We start from the raw sequence: 19,674 nt of genomic DNA, 5'->3' as shown, positions 1-19,674 counted from the left end.
TGCCCTTCCACCGGCGCTGGACATACATAGTAAATTGAGCCATACAATTTAAGTTTATGATAAGGGACCCGTATTTTAACTGATATCACTTAAATTAAATGTAATTTATTCTAAAATATTTGATACAAAATAAATGATATTTCGTAATAAAAAATAAAATAAAACAAAACGTTCTAAATGTTCATACAAAAATTCTTATGTTAATACATGGTAACAGCTACAATTGACTACAAAAATAAAATACAAGTAATTACATGAGTAGTGTCTTAAAACTGCATGAAATTTAAAATTGTGATATATTTGAAATGCGTGAAATATTTCAGTATTTTATTACATTTTTTTTTTTAAATAAGTTTTGTTTTTACGTATTATTGTCATAACTTACCTTCAAAATTTTATAATATTAATGAATTAGTGATTCTATTAGTAAAATAATCACCAACTCATTAGTGATGGTTTTCTTTGGTATTATACATTTAAAATTGTATTAATATTCTTTTTGCTGACAAAAAGAAATATAAAAAACATAATGATTCAATATTGTACATTTAAACTGAATTTTTACATTAGTGGACTGTAGTACTATATATTAATATAGCATAATATACTTATCAATTTATCTTTTATTTATTTAAATATATAAATATAAATGTGGTATGCCATGTAGCCAAGTTTTCGATAAGATTATAGTTTATTATTTTATTATAGTTTATGTTTTACATTATGCACGAATCTGAAAACACAAATTTCGTTGATTAAAACCTTTTTTGATCTTTTTTATGTAAATTTCATTAGCAAGTTTTTTTTACCTTAGAAAAAATGTAATCTTCTCCAATCAATAAAAAATGTAATTTTTTTATATTTTTCATGTCTTTTTTTAAAATAAATTATTATGATCAATAGTAATCATGAGTGAATTAAAATATTGAATTAAAATTTTGATTTATAGTGGTAAGATGGCATTTTCATAAATTGCAAAATGGTAATATTGTTTTTTTTTTAATTATAAAATTAGACTGCTTAAAAACTTTTGACATGTTATTAATGCAGAATTTCTTAAATGATTAGGTTTATTAACACTGTTTAATTTGATGAAGGTAAACGTATCAAATTCAAGAAAAACTGTCTTGAAATTGTGTATATTTGCTTGAATGAATTTAAAACATTGGCATACATAGAAATGGAACAAGTCGCATGTATTAGTTGTTAAATTGTCTTCAGCTCAACATTGTGCCCAAATTTGTGGTGTAAATAATGCTTCTCAAATTGTAAGTTTCTTATAAATAAAAAAATACTTAAAAGAAAATACTCAACACAATAAGTAAATGTCCCATCTATGTAAATTATTTCTGCGCAATACAAAGCTTCAGTTTGTTTTACTGGAAAATATAATGGTACATTCTTCTAGTATATTGAACAGATTTTTCGTTTATAATCGTCATACAATGAGTTTCGTTTAAAAAATGATAAACCTTGATATAGTTTTTGGTATTTTCAACATTGCTTTTCTCCTAGCATTATACAATTTTCGTTTATCACAGTTAACATTTCTAACCTGTATTTTTTATTTCTATCCAACGCATTTTCATCTAATGTAAGTTTAACAATTTTTATTGACACTCCACATTAATTTTCAGTTGCCTTTCGTTTAGTTTCGGTACTTAGTATTTGTCAAAAAATAATATTTTCGGTTAACGTATCGTAACTGTGTTGTGTACATTGAAATGTAATTGTTCGGCTATAGTTTTTAAAACAGCAGAACACTTTTTACTTTCATATTTCTACATTTCTTCTCCAGTCTTCAAAACAGTTTGTTGCCAAAATTTAAAATTATTTAAGCATAGCATTACTACGTTCGCTGACTATTTCAGTTAAAGTACTCGTAGCAAAATCAACGAACGAACTAACAAAAAGTACTAAGTAATGCACGTATAAAATATTTCGTACACATATACGTAACCTAACCTATATGTATCGTGCGATATGTCATATATATATATCTGACATATATACCGGTGTCGTCTAAATATTAAAATATTAAATATAAAATATATGGAGTATTATTATATTTTTAAAGTATTACCGATTTCCAACTAAAAATTCATCAGTCCATATATATCAGTCAATGTTAAGTATATTAACTATTTATATTGAGTCACGATTTTATTTACTTTGCATATACTTTATGATAAATTTTTAATTCAATACCTACCGGTTGAATTTTACAATATAATAATACTCCAATCATTTATTTATTTATTTCTATGTATAAATGACTTGTTTATTTATTTATATTTAAATTTTTAAGCGTTAACAAATTAAATGTTGACAAACTCGAATATTCCAATGAATTCCCATTAAATATTAGTTATTTAGTTAGACGTTTCATGGTTTTGTTATATTTTAATACAATTTGTGCTATACATTTTGGACTTTCCCAAATTTTAAATTTAGATCATCAAAAGTTCAACATACTCTGATATGAAATTGTTATTTTAATATAGTTATCATATTTAAGTTATGAATTGATACACCAAACTATTTTCACTCAGAATTGTTTTTTTTTTATAAAAAGGTGCATTCGTTTTAACAATGTATTGAAATCAACACTACTTACCCAGCCTGTATCTAAACTGGCCTCCACATTTTACCATTTTTATAAATTTAACTTTACTTTTCTTTAAGTGTTAATTTATTCAAAACTTTCAATCATATAATATTTAAAAATACACATGATTGCTATGATAATTACGGTATGAATAGATATCTATAGAAATTATCATTTTGCAGAATAAAAATTTTTAACTTTAAGTATTAGTAATTCACATTCAACATAAATATTTGTCTTCATATACCAACATAAATTTTGAATTTAAATTATAATTTAATATTATTGTTGAACGTTAGTCTTTTAACTGCAATCAGTCGCAAGTAATTATCAAATTAGATAATAAATTTAACTTTTTCATTTAAATTATTTCATAAAGAATATTTAATGGTCAACTCATGAATTATTTGAAACGTTATTTATGTTATTGCTTTAAAAAAAAATCTGAACAAAAAACGTGAAAAATGTACAAATGCACCAGTATTGTTTATAAAATCAAAAACAGAAAGGAAAAAATTATCAATAAAAAAAAATTATCAGAAAGTTAACTTTTTGGTTGTTTAAAACCTTCTTCTGATTTAATATTTTTTAAATATACTTTTTAAAGCTTATTACCACGCATTTAATATTTGAATAAAATGCTATTTGTTGAAATTATGTCTGTCCATTTACTAATCAGGCGGAATTTCAAAATTATCAACTGGATATAAATTAAAAATAAATTATTAAAATAGGGCAATAAAAAAAAAAATAATAAAATACATTTCGATTGAAATCGATTATGAAAAATTGTATATTGAACATTTTGTAAACTTTTTTTATTTTTTCCTCACAAATTGAGTTTTATTTATATTTTAATTATTGTTGTTATTGCACTAACACTTTTATGAAAGTTATTTTATTTTTTTAAAAAATTTGGTTTTATTATTTTTCCCTACTTTTATTGGAATATAAAAATTAATAATTTAAAAACAAAGTACAATTTATATTTTCTATATCATCAAAAATTAAATTAAATTATAATTTATTATAATATATTTTAAGAACCTTGATTAATACAAGTATATACAGTACCTTAGATATGTTTTAATTTTTCAAATCCAAAAGATATACTTTCAGATTATTTTGTATTATAAAAAATATTTTATATTGATCACTATAATTTTCTTAGGTTATTATATATATCCAGTACCGGATTAAAAAATATGCCGCCAATAAGCCGATTTTGAAATGCCGTTCTTACAAACCTATTATACCATTATTCCCATCATAAAAAAAATTAACAACAGCGATAAAATATATATTATTAATTGATATATATTTAAAAACATATCGTCACATTGGTAGTTATAATATAATAGAATTATTAGTACTAAACATTCAACAACAAACAAAAATAGCAGAATACGAAACATAAAGTTTCATGTTTTCACAAAGCTAGTCTTGACATTTCATTTTGCATATTTCGAGTTTTTTTGTTTTAAGGACATATTTATTCCATTTTATACTTTTAGATGTATATTTGAAATAATTTATCATTTCATTAATACTTTTTTGCCGACGTTCTTATTTTATCTATAATACGACCAAAATATTATCAAAATAAAAATTACTTTAAATGTCGATCATTTAATACGGTTATTGATTGTTCGTAGACGCACGTTTTTCCTATATCTCTTTAGGACTGGTGATTACATTAATTTGATTCATAAAAAGTAAATACATAGCTTATATCATACATTTTCCGATAGAACGTTAACGATTCCGTACACGATACCAAATAATTTCATAGTACTGACTTTTGTCAGTGTTCGTAAATAATTTAATATTATAGTCATAGTTCTGTAGTCTGCGTATGTGCGTTTATTCATGATTTGTGTCAACTTTTCGTCTTTGTGTACGGTTTTAATATTCAAATGTCTAAAGATAAGTCGTTTCTTAACAGTCAGTTAAAGATTTATTTATCGGAATTTGGTCGATGTTTTTTTGACAGACGGTTAAATCCTATACTTCCAGTATTGTGATGTTAAAGTAAGATATGAAAAGCGATTTAATGTTAAGCAATATTTAAATGATTTATATATATATTATAAATAAGTCGCTTTAAAAAAAATATAAAACATATTTTTAATGCATATTATAAAGTTTTTTAATGCATACCTATGTGCTTGTATATTTAGTATTTTCATAGAGCTACAAGTCCTCTGCCCTATTAATTACTATTATTATTTGTTAGATACATTTTTCAATGATTAATAACTCTCCCTAAAAATTATATTACGTTAAAAACATCAAAACTTTCGTTTTTGCCATTAGAAATTGCCACCTCTAAAAATTTCCGCCGGGGGCAACTGCCTCCTTTGCCACTCTCTAAACCCGCCACTGTATTAATCAAATATTTTGAATTGACGTACATGATTGCTTAATATTTTAATATTACAATTTTTACTCAAATTGTTTATTTAGTAAATTTGTAGTAGAGTAAGAATTATTTGAATATCATGATATTTCATATTTCAGAAATTGATTTTTTTCTTTTATGCTCATTTAAGTATGAAATATTTATAAAAATATATTATTAACCGTAATTTCGGTTTAATAGATTGGATATTCGAATTTATTTATAATAAGCTAAATTATGAACTATAAATGTATGTAACTTTAAATAAATATTGAAACTAACTTATGATGACATATTTAAGTCTATATAAACATCAAATATGTTTACTAGTCTTAATAAAAGTGTAACACTTCAGGTGTTTCAATCATGGACCTATTAACTAGATAGTTGATGGTTTCAATAGGAGTACAACATTTTACAGTTCTATGGTAAATTTGTAAGTTATTGGGCCATAAAGTTTCTATAATCCAAATTTGTAAAATTTACATTTCTTTTCTTCTAAAATATAAAACTATGAAAATCCAAATATTAAGGAATGTCTTAAAAATCATTGTAAGTGTGTAAGTGTAATGTAAGTGTAATGTTTAATGATTACTACTAATAACTCCAATTTTGGAAATTCAATAAAATAAATTATTATATAATTATACAATTACACAAACAACAAATACATTTTTGTGTACTAATGCCTTATTGTATCAATCAAATATCAAAGCTCTAGTAAGACGCTTGTAAGATGTATGATGCTAATTTTAAAAAAGTGCATACTTTACATACAACTGTGTAACAAAGCTGTAGAATAATACTACACGTAATAGCTGACTAAAACATCATAAAAATCAAATAGATTTTAAAATAAAATAAAAGAAGGCTAATGATTTTGTTTAATTACAATCATTTTTATTCAGTAGAAATTACTATCACTAAAGAATAGTATTATTGTACATTATTATTGTTATTTAAATAACAATGATTAAAAAAGTTTGCATTTGTCGAAAACCAGTACATATAACGTAAATGTTGCTATTTTTTTTAAGTAATATGTATATATTATATACATGTAATAAGTATATAAGCATCATTTGTTTTTTCAATTATTTGTAAAACTCTTAAGAATGTCAAATTATACAACTATTATCAGATAATTTAAATTAAATTGTCAACGCTAAAATTCTAGGAAATAGAAATATCAAAATCATTATTAAATTCGAAGTACATAAGTCCTAACCATATACCTACTCTTCGATAAAAATGTGTGATACCGAAAGAATGTAATGTCGCGTAGGTACTACAACTAAAGTTTGGAATGATGAAGTAGTGCATTTGTACAAGCAACGCAAAACTGCAAATGATAGAAAGATAATGTGTATTATCATTTTATTACTGTCCAACTTTGGAGATAACAATCCTTATTGATAAAAGAACGCTACTGATATGATTCGACGACGATCGGTCAACTACGATTATTACAATATTGCCTTAAACTTAAAATAAAATAATATTGATGAGTTTTTATTTTATCCAAAAATAGGTGAATTTCATTTCTACTACTAATTTGTTTCAATAAAAACTACTTAATTTCTTGTCATCACGTAATAAACGTGTACCTAGAACATAAATAATAGTTGTTTTATTCATAATCAGAATCAAATAAGTTACACCTTTGTGACATTTGGTTTACTGTTTTACAAAGAATGGGTTTTTCAATGCTCAAGTGAAATAACTAGGAATATTCATTCTTCTATTTGTGTAAGTATTTACAAATGTACAGATAACAACATAATAAGTACTGCGTTTAATTAAAATTTGATACTTTAATGAATAGAGATTTCATACTTTTTTTCAATCATATAACTGATTTGATAAAGTTATACTTTTGTTATGAATACTGTACTCTGTATAATAGCAACTGCATAGTTGACTATAGAATAATTCATATGTTATAAATACCTATTGTTAAAGCGTCAATATCTTTTCATCTCTGTCATTGCTACACATATTCAACAACTTCAAATAAGTATAAGTGTATAATTCTGAATTATTTACTTAATAAACTATACAATATTCTATGATTTTTTTGTATTAATCATTATATTAGATTATTTTCAACCACACCCTTTGATATTTTTGTTATGAAATGAAAGGTACCTAATGCCGCCGAATTACATACTGTGTTCAATTTGAGTTTTTTATTTTTTTTGATAATTATGTTTTAAAATTAAGTATTACAAATATAGTGATTTCTATGACTAACAATATTTAAAATAAAATAAATAACTTTAATTTGTTGCATTTATAAATCTATATGCACATATGCTTATCAAATATAATAAAGCATATTAATTACAAATTAAAATATATTTTAAATAATTATTTCACTATACATAAAGTACTATACATATTTTTAATGATTTATTTAAGTGTTCTATTTATGTGTCTGTTAATTAAATTAAATTAAACTGTTTTATAAGCTCACAATTTCTCATTTCTTAGAATTATTCTATTTATACAAACAATTAGGAAAATTAATTTATTGGTTAAATTAAATTTTATATTAAATTGTTATTTAAATAAACTGAAGGAATATTTTTTTCAAAATACAAATATGCTTAGTATACGTATATAAATCATACATTATATTTATAGACATTTAACCAACTATCATTATGTTTAATTTATAGATATATTTTAATATAATAAACATTTTTTTTTTATCTTTCTATTTCTTCTAATTTCATGAATCAGTTATTGTTTTCGAATGATTTCTTTTTAATAAATAAATACATCAATTTTAATTTTATAAATATCTTATTGTGACTTAATATCAACTTAATAATAATAATTAACTTAATATCATTAAATTTGAACTTGATTCTAAACATTATTCATTATTGTATCTTAAACTTAAAAATTAAATTTGGTGTAATTTGATTTGATAACTATTTTTATTTTATTTTTCAGAAAATATATAGATTATTAAGTAATTGTAAAAACAATGGGTGGCAAAACAACTAAACTATTTAAAAACTCAATCCAAACGAGTTCTAAAGATAATAGTTCCAAAGCTCATGAAAAACTAAATAACTATGACACCCATCAACCAGATGCAATTGCCGTTAAAAATCCTATAAGTCCATTTGTTTACTCTAGAAGAGGGTAAGTAAAATAATTTAATAAAATTAATTAAATCCAAAACTTTGAAAAAACAAAAAAAATCACTTTAATACATACTGAACCTTATAAATTACATATAATTTATATTTTATCATATTATATAAAATTATTTTATAATTTATTTGTTTTTGATACATAATAGATCAATGTATGTGGATGAAGATGGCGATACTGCACATGAATTTTATGTTGAAACAAAAGTAGGATCAAAAGTAACACTGAAAAAAATTGGTAATCAACATTTAAAACCGCAGGTACATCAGTTATTTAAAACAAAATTGAATGCTAATATTAATTTGTAGTTTTATGAAAATGTAGTTTAAAATATTAAAGGAGCATATTGTTTGAAGTATAAATTTAATTTATACTTTTTACTTAATATTTATTAAATTGTTAAATTTAATATATAAAGATGTTTAAAAATTATTATCTGATTAGAACTTAAAATGTTTAATTTTTATACTTTTTGAAAAAAATCTTAATGCCATATTTCATCTAGTATATACTTTTTTAAATTGTTATCAAATTTCCATTTTAATTTCTTACTCTATTATAAATGATTGTGATTAACTCAAGTTTAATACTTATAATTGTTAACATTTGTTATTAATTATTGTTTTAATGTTAACAGGGTGATGTACCTTTAGACGTGCCATGTATAAGGAACGATTATCCAGTGGTTCTTTTGGACCAAAGTTTTTCAAAGGAATGATTGGTGAAGTAAAAACACTATCTATCACAATGATTGTTCCTGTGATATTGTTCTTTCTCCGATCTAATAAAAACTTATATTTTATACACAACTTATAATTTGCATCCATTGCAATTAATACTGAATATACAACTTTTAATACCTTAGTGTATCGATTGCTGTTAGTATTATTTAATAATAAACTACTTATTATAGAAACTGAATAAATATATAATATTATTGACCCCATATTTGTGTTCTATAAAATAATTAAATATATTTAAATTACTGATACGTATGTAGTTGAACATTGTTTACTATTTGGTTTTTATTTTCCAGATACATATGTAAAAAATAATTAGATATTGTTGTGTTTTTGATTTAAATTATTAATGCTTATAGTGTTATTTGTGGTTCATACGCAGTTTGATTCAAACATAATGTTATATTGTACTCATCAAGTTGATTGGTTTTAAAAAATGAATGTTAACATTTTTACCATTAGATAGTATTATTTAGTCATTTTTGTACACTAAGACATAATTAGTCTATTTTTGTGTTTATCTTTAATTTATAGATTAAAGTAGTTTAGTTAATGGTTGAAAATGTTATATTGTAAGAGATCTTATTTTAATGCAGCTTTTTACTTAATTCATATAATTTGTTAATTTTTTTTCAGATTACAAAGAAAATTATTATTTAAGTATTATATTTGTTTAATTTTAATATTTGATATTATTGTTTTTCCATTGTACATTTTCACTTCAAACAAACATTTGTCATATTCATTAATGCTACATTTTTCACATCATATGTAAAAATTATCTTTTAACATCATGTAATATATGGTCCTTCTAATCTTATATTTATTATTGTAAATATAATTTTTATACACTGAACCTCTAATAGTTTTACAGTAACATACTCTAAATAATATATCATAATTAATTAAAGTTGAATTGTTTTCAAAAAAGTGTATCCAATAAGATTAATTTAATCCATTATAGCGGCCATCACTAATTAGAATAATGTAAATTGTAAATAATACAATATTCTAAATGTTTATGTAACATTTAATTATACCATATAGTATATTCAACAAAATATATCTTATATTTAAATGAAATTAATTTAAAATACTTGTGATAAAGGTACGCCATAAGCATGCGCATAGTGTAAATAGGGTAGCCATTTGACTATACCGTGAACATTCCCACCATTACCAAAATATTCAATGTTATCATAATTATAAATAGCCATATTATGTCCAACCACTTTAAAACATCTGTAAACTTTAAATACATGTATAAGAATATTGGAAAAATATAATTATTAAGTTAAATGAAATTACTTCATCCAAATTTGTTGCTAACTACCCTGTCAGTAATGTCTGCGCACACTTATGATGTACACATTGTAACTTAAAAACATCCACTTTATAGAATTCAATAAATGTATATCCTTGTTGTGTACTTGATTTATACATACTATATGTGTTTAAAAATTAAAAAGTCTACAGTTTTTTTTTTCAAATTTTATAACAATTATTATGTACCATTTAATATAATTCACTTAAAATATATTTTACAAAATTATGTCGTTAACCCATCATAGTATAATATCATAGTGTGTAGGCTAATTTTTTTTGATTCAGTCCATAGTATTAGCTTTAAAACTACAGCACAAATGTAGAACGTATCATTTTCTACAATATTGTATAATTGTGTACAATAATGTATATATTTTTTTTTTTTTGAGAATAAAAGTGCCAAAGGCATATTTAATGGTTTGATACATTACAAGAAAAACAATTAATATAACAAATAGATACAAAAAAATTGTATTCATAGTAATGATATTAAATGATAAATTATTAACTAATACTTACATTTTTATTACATATTAAAACTAATTGTGAAATTATCTATCATTTCTATGTACAGTATTTTGCATTCGTTTTATTGATACTATTGATGTACGTTGTTCGAACTACACCATACATTGTAAACGAACAAATAAACCTGTAATGTGGCCAAATTAATAACTAATTTTATCTATAATGAATACAGTTTCATTTATTTTTCACCTCACTGTCTTGGTGACATACAACAAATTATCAATATTTTTAGCACACAGTTACAACAAAAAATAATTACACTGGATAAAGCTGACCTAGTGATTGAAAGTCTAATGAATATGTTAGATGAAAAACGTTCAGATAAATGTTTTTCTGGAGTATGATCTACTGTAAAAATGTTTGCTGAAACTCATGGTATTGAAACACCCATAAAAAGTTAGCATAATAAATATTATCATAATATGAAATATGTTTAAAATAACTGTTAATTTCAGATTTACTGCTAAGAGATTAGAAAAAAACCAAATTGTTTGAAGGATTTTCATTTATCATCAACCATAAACATTGAACAAACTGATGGAGACGTAAAACACTGGTTTTTAACAAATTAATTAATGGTATTGCTATAAACATAAAAAAAAAGCTATTATCGGCATAATGGTCAACAAGTAGGTAACGATAAAAAGTGAACTAGTGTAAATCAGTTAAATGACTAAAAATGTGGAAAAATAGCCTAAAAATGTCAAAAAATGAGTTGAAAAGTAATAAACACCAATAAATTTAAAAAAATGCAAAAAAAATTAGTCATTCGGATTCACATGCTAATGAAACACATTTGTGGCCAGGAGAGCATCGTCTAAAAAGTTCCAAAAAAAAAAAAAAAATACAAAATGCGTCAACTTCCGAGCCCCAATTATTTATATAGTATTTATAATCAATGTTAGTACGTATAATTTACGCTACCTACACTTCATTTTCCAAGATTAACTCGCAAACATTTCTGACGTCATCAAATTTACAAAATATATATGCCGATTAATATAGTGGTAGGTACCCATTTAGTGAACGCTTATGCTATATTTATTATTATTATTATTTTATAATGCTGATGGATGTATAATATTATTTATAGTTTATTTATAGTTTACTTTTCCCATTAAAAATAGGCTATTTTCAAACATAAATGTCAAAAAATATAAAGATAACTAAATATTAATTTTGATAAAATAGTAAAATCAAATTTAAATTATATGGCCTAATCAATGTAAATTTATTATAAAATTAATGTTAATATAATATGAATAATTATTTCAATTAAGACCAAATAAGTTGAAAGTAATTAGAAAAAGTTTTAATCGATTTAATTTTTAACTTTAGCTTTGTTCAAAGCAATAATATTACATTTACATATTAATAGATATTAACATCTTTCAGTCTAATTTTGAAATCAATTGGACATCTTCTGAACACTAACGATAAAAGTTGAAGCTGCTATTCAAATTTTTAACATTGCACGATGGTTGATTCTCAAGATACTCTTTTAAATGTAACTATAAATTAGATTAAACCTAACAACATTTATTAAAATTAATTTATTATCATTTAATACGCTTTCAAATTTTTCTAAATACTATTTTGACCATTGAAAAAAAACTAAGAAGTTACTTAATTGTCTGTATGTTTCATATAAATGAAATAGGTAGGTGTTTTGTGCTATTTGCTTCATGCAATTCGTATTATTTAGGTGTTTTTATCATTTAATAATCTCATTTAAAATTTAATATCATTTAATGCAATTTATAGTTCCGAAATTAATCCATAAATTAAGTGTATGCATAAAAAATTAAATAGCTATTGCTGATGTCTAGTGCTTACTTATAGTACATTGTGAAATTTTAATTTTCTTAGAAGTAAATAATAATATGCATGTTTTATTTATTGTTTTTATTTAGAATAAATGGAAAAAACGTCCTTACAGAGTTGAAGAACAATGGAGTACTCTAGCTATCTTTAAAGATAATAAATTAGTTCTGAAGAAGTTTAATCAGGTAGGTAATATGTTAACAGTGTTATAATATTTTAATTAATTAATTTCTTACAAGCGTTACAAATATAAAATTATTTTAAAATTAAATATATTTAAGAGTAGGTAGTTTAAATTAAATGTATAATAAATAAGTGTTTAATAAGAACATAAGTATTCAATCATTTTGTAAATTATTAACTTTAAAATGTATATTTTAAAGGATTATCTCAAAAAAAAAAAATCAATAAAAATAGATTTAAAGTCATAGAATATCAAGGATAAAATATTACATAATTAATGAATACACATAGTCTGTAATTTATCTGTTATATGATTAAAATGTACAGGCTAACAACAAATCTGAGAACAAATCCTGTGTATAAAAGTATTATATCAAATAAAAATCAAAAATTAATTAATTAAAAAAATTTAAACTGTTCTTGTATATATTTACTTATACTTTTTTTTTATAACTGATGATGTAAATATATTTAAAGTTAAAAATATTCTTTATCAAAAAAAAATATATAATATAAAAGTGTCAATAACTTTCTCAGTATTATTATTTATTACAAGTTATTTCTACTTAGGAAATCAAAGATGCTTATAATATTCAAACAAATACATTTTATACTCAAAAATATTTAAAGGATGATAGTGCATGTACTAGTATAGTTAAATATTTTAATTCAATTAGAAAAGCATTCAAAATAGAACACCAGTTAAGGTAAATAGAATCAAATTTTTCTGTACATACTAAAATATTTAATGTTATTTAATATTTTATTTTTAGGGATGAATATTGGGAATTAGCTGCCGAAGGAGAAAAGGAAACACTATTACAAAAATATTATAGATTAAAATTTGAAACAGAAGAGTTATTAAAAGAATATTGTTCTCATGAGGTATTATTTTTTCTATATTATATTTGAATAATTTTTTATTAAAGTATAAAACATTTTATAAAAAAAAAATATTTACCTGTATTCCATTAGTTTTTAGGTATTTATTAGTATTTTTTGTGATTTATATAAATAAGTTCAGCAGATAACTTAAATAGTTTTAAATTAGAAATTGTTTAAATTAAAATAATATTTCAGAAAAAATAGACCACAAAATTAAATAAAAATTGTTATTACAACCTAAACAAAAAAAAGTATCTTGTTTTATATTTATTATTTTTATCAATGAAATTTTTACATAAAAATTTGTCTTACCTTTTTTTAAACTATTGATTATTACAATAATATATATATTATTGATAAAATGTTTAAATTAATCTATATATTTTGTAGTTATTTTATCCATTCTCCACTCTGAAAATAACTATTTTAAAGTCTTATAAACCAATTTTATAATTATAAATAATATGTTAATGATTTTATAGTTATAAACTTTATAATTATGGTTTTGGAACTCTTTTACTGTCCTTCTTTAACAAAAGAGATTTAAAATATGTTGTTACTTCAATAGAAAAATAATGGAATTTATTTCTATATTACACAATTGTGTATAATACCGAAACCTACTAACATTTTATCAAAAAAAATCTACTAACAATTATAAAATATTGAAGTAGTGTAAACTTTTAATATGTCTTTGGTATGTAGATCATAATACCAACGTAAGTTAATACCAAAATTACATTAATGTTTGAAGGCATCTAAAGTCGTTATAATTATAATGTATAATACAATTGTTGGTTAGTGACAATAGTGAAAGGGATAGTTAAATCATTTTTCTAAATTCACCAAAAATAAATGTAATTACAACTGTATAGCCATTATAAAAATGTCAAATAACTGATAAAGATATACATTAGCATAGGTAACATTAGAAATGTATTAGTACATTTAAGCTTAGGTAATCAAATAAGATTTGTCACAGTTATCGTTATTAATCAATCAATATTGATATTAATATTCAAGTAATACTTTATATTAAAAGGGTACGGTTTTGATATATGATTTAGGCAAAGAAGTTGTGGGATGTAAAATTAGTAAAGTATATGAGAAAATAAAATGTAAAGTAAACATTTAGTATATAATCGCTTTAATCATTATTTTAACTTAAGATTGTAGAATAATATTATGTAAAAATCGAATTCTTACGAAAAAATGTATTTGTTGTTCATTTTATTTTTTTTCCCACAAGGAAGAGAACAATGATTGGAATAGAAAAAAATTATACACAAATATTGATTTTAAAATACGAAATATTTTAGAAAAATTAACGAAATATAGTAATGACGGATATTTTCAACAGTCAAGAACTTTTGAAGTTTGTAATTTAGAGTGAGTAGTGTATATTTAATTTTTATATAACTAAGCAAATCATTATATTATTATTATTCATTGATTCACATTCTCACAAGAAACAAAAAGTATTAAATGTTAAAATTTCTTCTTTTTATTTATTACACCTACAAGTTATCAGAGAAAATTAACTGATGCAGTGGCATAACTTTAAGGGATTAGAACGTTCTTGAATTCTGAAATGTATAATGTTTTTTCAGTAGTTTAATAATACAAAATTGTAATTATATGTTTTTAAATTAAAATGGATTTATTTAAAATGTAATAAAAATAATATACATTTTAAAAATAAATTATTTTTCAAACGTCGACGACCAACATTATCCCAGTAATTTATGTTAACAAAATCTATCCCATTCTAACAAGATTATTTCTTATTTTGTCTGATTCAATAATCAATACTGTATGTTCGTCTATTGTCTGTCCAACACGATTCCTACCTTTATTTATTTTCAATTCAGTTATTTATATTTTTCTCATGATGACACGTAATAATAATATCCATTGATTACTTTATAATCATTGGTAATAATAACAAATATGAAATAAATTATAAAAGACTGATATTTGGATACTTTAAAATAATTTTTTCATGTATTGGTACCGTATATTAGGTGCCTAAAAAAAAAATTGAGCGTGTGAACCGATCATTACAGTCTGGGGAAGTAAAACTTCTTTCATAAGTATTGGGGCCCGTGCAGTTATTAGTGAATTAGGGAGAGAGAGAAAAAAATCAATACAAAATAAAATAAATAAATTTATTAATACATTGGTATAATAATAATATAATAATATAATAATTAGCGAAATCGGCCCAGCCGTTCACGCGTGACCAATGTAAATAGGTGTTCATAAATATATCTGCGTGTTTTTTCTATGTATACTACGCTGTGACGAAACGTTCACTGCAAGTAGTCAAGCAACATGCACGCACGCGCGTATAATGCCTGCATGCCTCTCCACAAGCGGTCCCAGAATACGAAGATCCGCACAAAGAGGAGAGTAAAAATAGATAAAACATAGAGAACACGCAGCGAATGACGCGCTATCAAACTCGCACATATGATATTTAACCATTCAAGCGATTTCTGTCTCACTTTTACACACACATCCATACACCATATCAGCCGTTTCATTTTTCGTGACGATTTTCTTTCCACCCAGATCTCAAGAAAGAAGTTTTACTTCAAAAATGTTATGTACCTACCTACTTAGTATTTTTATTGTAATAAATGTTATATATATTGTTCAAGTTGTCCTCACCACTGCGAACCACATGAAATACTTTTCTAATGGTATATCCTCCGAAATTCTATTCTAAATTCTATGATTATCATTATACATTATTATTTCTTTCTTAACTACAGTAGAGTCTCACTGATCCGGACAATTTATATGTCGTACTTAAGTACTTATGTATATATATATATATTGATAAAATACAATTCAATAAATCTAATATTTATAATATACTTACAACAATACAATTGATATAATATAATTATGTGTTATGTAAAATAAATTAATACCTACATTTTGAATTTTTATAAATAAGGTGTTTTTTTATTTAAATATTTATTAATAAATTGAAATAAAAGTAATTCCGTTTAATCTGGATAGTCCGCGGTCCTATCTTTTACAGATCAACAAGACTACTGTATTTGTATAGAAAGCTAACCTAAGCTAATTTTAACAATATTTTAGTAATAACTTCTAAAAACTATGCAATATAGTTTAACATTTTTTAATTCCATTATATTACTTATCTAAAGAGTTACCTAGGTATCTATATTTATTAGAATAAAAAAAAGTAGATACTACTTATTCGTGTTACATAAAAAAAAAAAAATTCATTGTTGATATATCCCTACATTTTGAAGTTATGCTACTGATTTCGCGTATATGCCAGGATATATTTTAATTATTTAATTAAACGTGTTTTGTTTGTTTTTAGAAACTACATTGTTACTAAATTATTAAATAACATATTATACACTAATGACAAGGAACGGTTAATTTTTAAGAATATTCCAGAAAATCTAAATAATAAAGTAATAAAAAAATCAATTCAATTTAAAGTTGATAAATTATCAAAAATATCTCAGTTAGAAATACGTTTACGAAAATTAGAAATGATTATTGGTTCTGAACAATTAATGCTGGTGAGGATTATAAAAATAATTTAACCTTATTATAATTGCATATTTTTAATATTAAGCCATTTTTTATTTAATAATTATTAATATATTTATATCCATAATCCATAAAGCATAATTTAATTTGTTTTTATTTTTAAATTATTATTTATCTACTTCCTGTTGATTTACAAAATGTCTTATATATTCAAGGCCGGATTGGACAAAATCGGCCCACCGAGTTTTATGTATGTTACCGGCTCACTTACTAACTGGCGGCCCTTGTCCAAATTTTTTTAATCGCATATTCAATAGATGCACTAATCTTAAACTTAAAACAATTAATATTTTCTGTTAGCGGCCTTTCACAACTTAAAAGGCCAAATATTGTCGCGGCCCATCAAGTTTTGCTCGGTAACTCGCCGGGCCAATCCGGCCCTGTATATATTATAACAAATATGTATGCTTAAACATAAAAACTGTAAATCAACACATTGATATTAAACTTTCACAAAAATTTAATTTAAAAGTATGGATTTTTATTTCACATATGATTCCATGCCCAATTTTGAAATTTATATTAACCTATTTAGACATCTTATATAGATAGACTTATAAAACCAATTTATACTCACTGTTAGATGATATTTTTATTTATTTTTCTTGATTAAGGTTAATTGTTGATTTGATAATTTTAAAAAGTTTGTTTCTATATTATTGTAGTATGTAGTAGAAAATATTATACTAGAATAAAAATTGAGGTACAAATATATTTATGTCTTACAGAAACACTTGGGTGGCAATAGCAAGGATGGGTTAGTTAAAGCTGTTTGCTCATTAAAAGAATTTTCCAAGCAAATTATCTCTCAAGTGAACAAAATTGAATCTAGAGATTTAAATATATTACCAAAGTTAAAACAAATTGCCACCAAACTAAATAATCAAAATATAGATGGAAACGAAAAGATAAATAAGCTTTATGAAACTATTTTAAAAGCAAAGGAAGAATCACATTTGTTACCTCATATTATACAAAGAATGACTATTTTAGACAATTTTCATCACCAAGGTAATTCATATATATATAATATAATCAATTTTTTCACTGATTTAGTATCTAATTCTGATAATTAATATTATATTTTTAGTATAAATAATTTTAACAATTTTAAAACAATTAACATGGAATAAAATACAATTTGATTATAAAATTAACTAAATCAATTAATTAATATATTTCTGAAGGTTCAATGATTCTTGTCTTATTAATAAAGCCAGATTTAACATAAATACAGACGTGGACCATACCAAATATACTACCTAGAATAAAAATAAAAAAATTATTGATTAATCAAAAATAGACAAGTACATTTTTTAAATGCATAATGCATGCTATGGTAAAATTTAATACCAGGTTATTGTATTAAGATGCTAAGCAAATCAAAGATTTATGTAAAAACAATTGAAGAGTTTATCAATAATATTTCTATGAAATATATGTTGTTAGTGTTGAATATTTTATGAAAGTATTTTAAGTACAACTCACTTATCTCAGGAATGTGTTGTGAGTTCCGAGTAATGCTCAAATATTTTAAACTTAAAAAACAAATACGTCCATATTATTGATTATGATCTATGTAATTATGATGTAAAATTTAAAATTGTTTTGTTTTTTTAATAATTTGCTCATTTAATTTTTACTTATTTATCAGTTGTACATTTTAAAATTATACTTTCTTCACTTCATATATATATATATATATATATATATATATTTTTTTTTTTAGTTAGTACATTTGCAGTAACAATTGAAAATCAAAGAGTTCAATATGCAGAATCTTCCAAAACTCTCAAGAACAATGAATTATTAATTAATGACATTGATTCCCACATAGATAAAAATACATCAATTGTAGTTTTTAGTTTACAATCATTACTTGCTCAAATAGAAGTTCTTGACAACCAGTTGAAAAATAAAAAAGTATAAGAACTTAAGATTGTAAAACTGTTCATTCCTATGCATTATATATTTTTAAATACAAAATGAAAATATCTTAGAATTACAATTGTATGATATTAATATAAAATATTACAATATATAGTAGTAGATTTTTCAATATGTCTCATAAGGAGTGATTTATAATCTGAGAAGAGAATATGTCATAATAATGGTATATTTTTAAATTTAAAATGTATGCTTCATTTCAATGTTGAGTAACCAATGTTCAACTTGATAGAAAAAATATTTATGCTCGTGGACATTCAGCAATTAATTATTTGTGTACTTTAAATGTCAATCAGAAAAAAATAATTTAAAACATGTCTAATTTTGTATGTTTAGTTCTAATAATTTATCAGTATTGATAAATATATAAATATTTGAATTTAAATAATAGCATGTTATTTTTATCTTGTTTAGCAAGTGTTTAATACACAGTATTAAATTAATGTTAACATTTAAACTTT

General features: G+C 23.0%; 2 protein-coding genes across 2 annotated transcripts; both read left to right on the top strand.

Annotated features, from left to right (window-relative positions):
* The first annotated feature begins 6,436 nt into the window (after positions 1–6,436).
* Positions 6,437–9,010, top strand: LOC112688661 (tumor suppressor candidate 2-like). Its single transcript, XM_025561969.1, has 4 exons — positions 6,437–6,758; positions 7,971–8,165; positions 8,326–8,437; positions 8,815–9,010. The coding sequence occupies exons 2-4, from the start codon at positions 8,005–8,007 to the stop codon at positions 8,893–8,895; spliced, it is 354 nt and encodes a 117-aa protein (XP_025417754.1). The 5' UTR covers positions 6,437–6,758; positions 7,971–8,004; the 3' UTR covers positions 8,896–9,010.
* A 3,162-nt stretch (positions 9,011–12,172) lies between these two features.
* LOC112688754 (dynactin subunit 2-like) lies at positions 12,173–19,195 on the top strand. The gene is made up of 8 exons (XM_025562106.1): positions 12,173–12,278; positions 12,685–12,780; positions 13,349–13,485; positions 13,552–13,663; positions 14,913–15,038; positions 17,152–17,235; positions 17,995–18,277; positions 18,996–19,195. Exons 1-8 carry the CDS (start codon positions 12,249–12,251, stop codon positions 19,193–19,195), a joined length of 1,068 nt encoding a protein of 355 aa, XP_025417891.1. The 5' UTR covers positions 12,173–12,248.
* The last annotated feature ends 479 nt before the right edge of the window (positions 19,196–19,674 follow it).

This window comes from Sipha flava, unplaced genomic scaffold (assembly GCF_003268045.1).
Source record: "Sipha flava isolate LNK unplaced genomic scaffold, YSA_version1 3_pilon_pilon, whole genome shotgun sequence".
In the NCBI taxonomy this organism is placed as follows: Eukaryota; Metazoa; Arthropoda; class Insecta; order Hemiptera; family Aphididae; genus Sipha; species Sipha flava.
This window is presented reverse-complemented; position numbering and strand designations above follow the sequence as displayed.

Bases quoted from the DNA above. Each gene is read 5' to 3' on its own strand.
- LOC112688754 (XM_025562106.1), top strand. From the start codon at position 12,249: ATGGTTGATTCTCAAGATACTCTTTTAAAT. The intron at 13,664-14,912 runs GTATTATTTTTT...TTTTCCCACAAG, and splicing joins AAGAATATTGTTCTCATGAG to GAAGAGAACAATGATTGGAA. The intron at 17,236-17,994 runs GTGAGGATTATA...TATGTCTTACAG, and splicing joins GTTCTGAACAATTAATGCTG to AAACACTTGGGTGGCAATAG.
- LOC112688661 (XM_025561969.1), top strand. From the start codon at position 8,005: ATGGGTGGCAAAACAACTAAACTATTTAAAAACTCAATCCAAACGAGT. The intron at 8,166-8,325 runs GTAAGTAAAATA...GATACATAATAG, and splicing joins TTTGTTTACTCTAGAAGAGG to ATCAATGTATGTGGATGAAG. The intron at 8,438-8,814 runs GTACATCAGTTA...TAATGTTAACAG, and splicing joins ATCAACATTTAAAACCGCAG to GGTGATGTACCTTTAGACGT.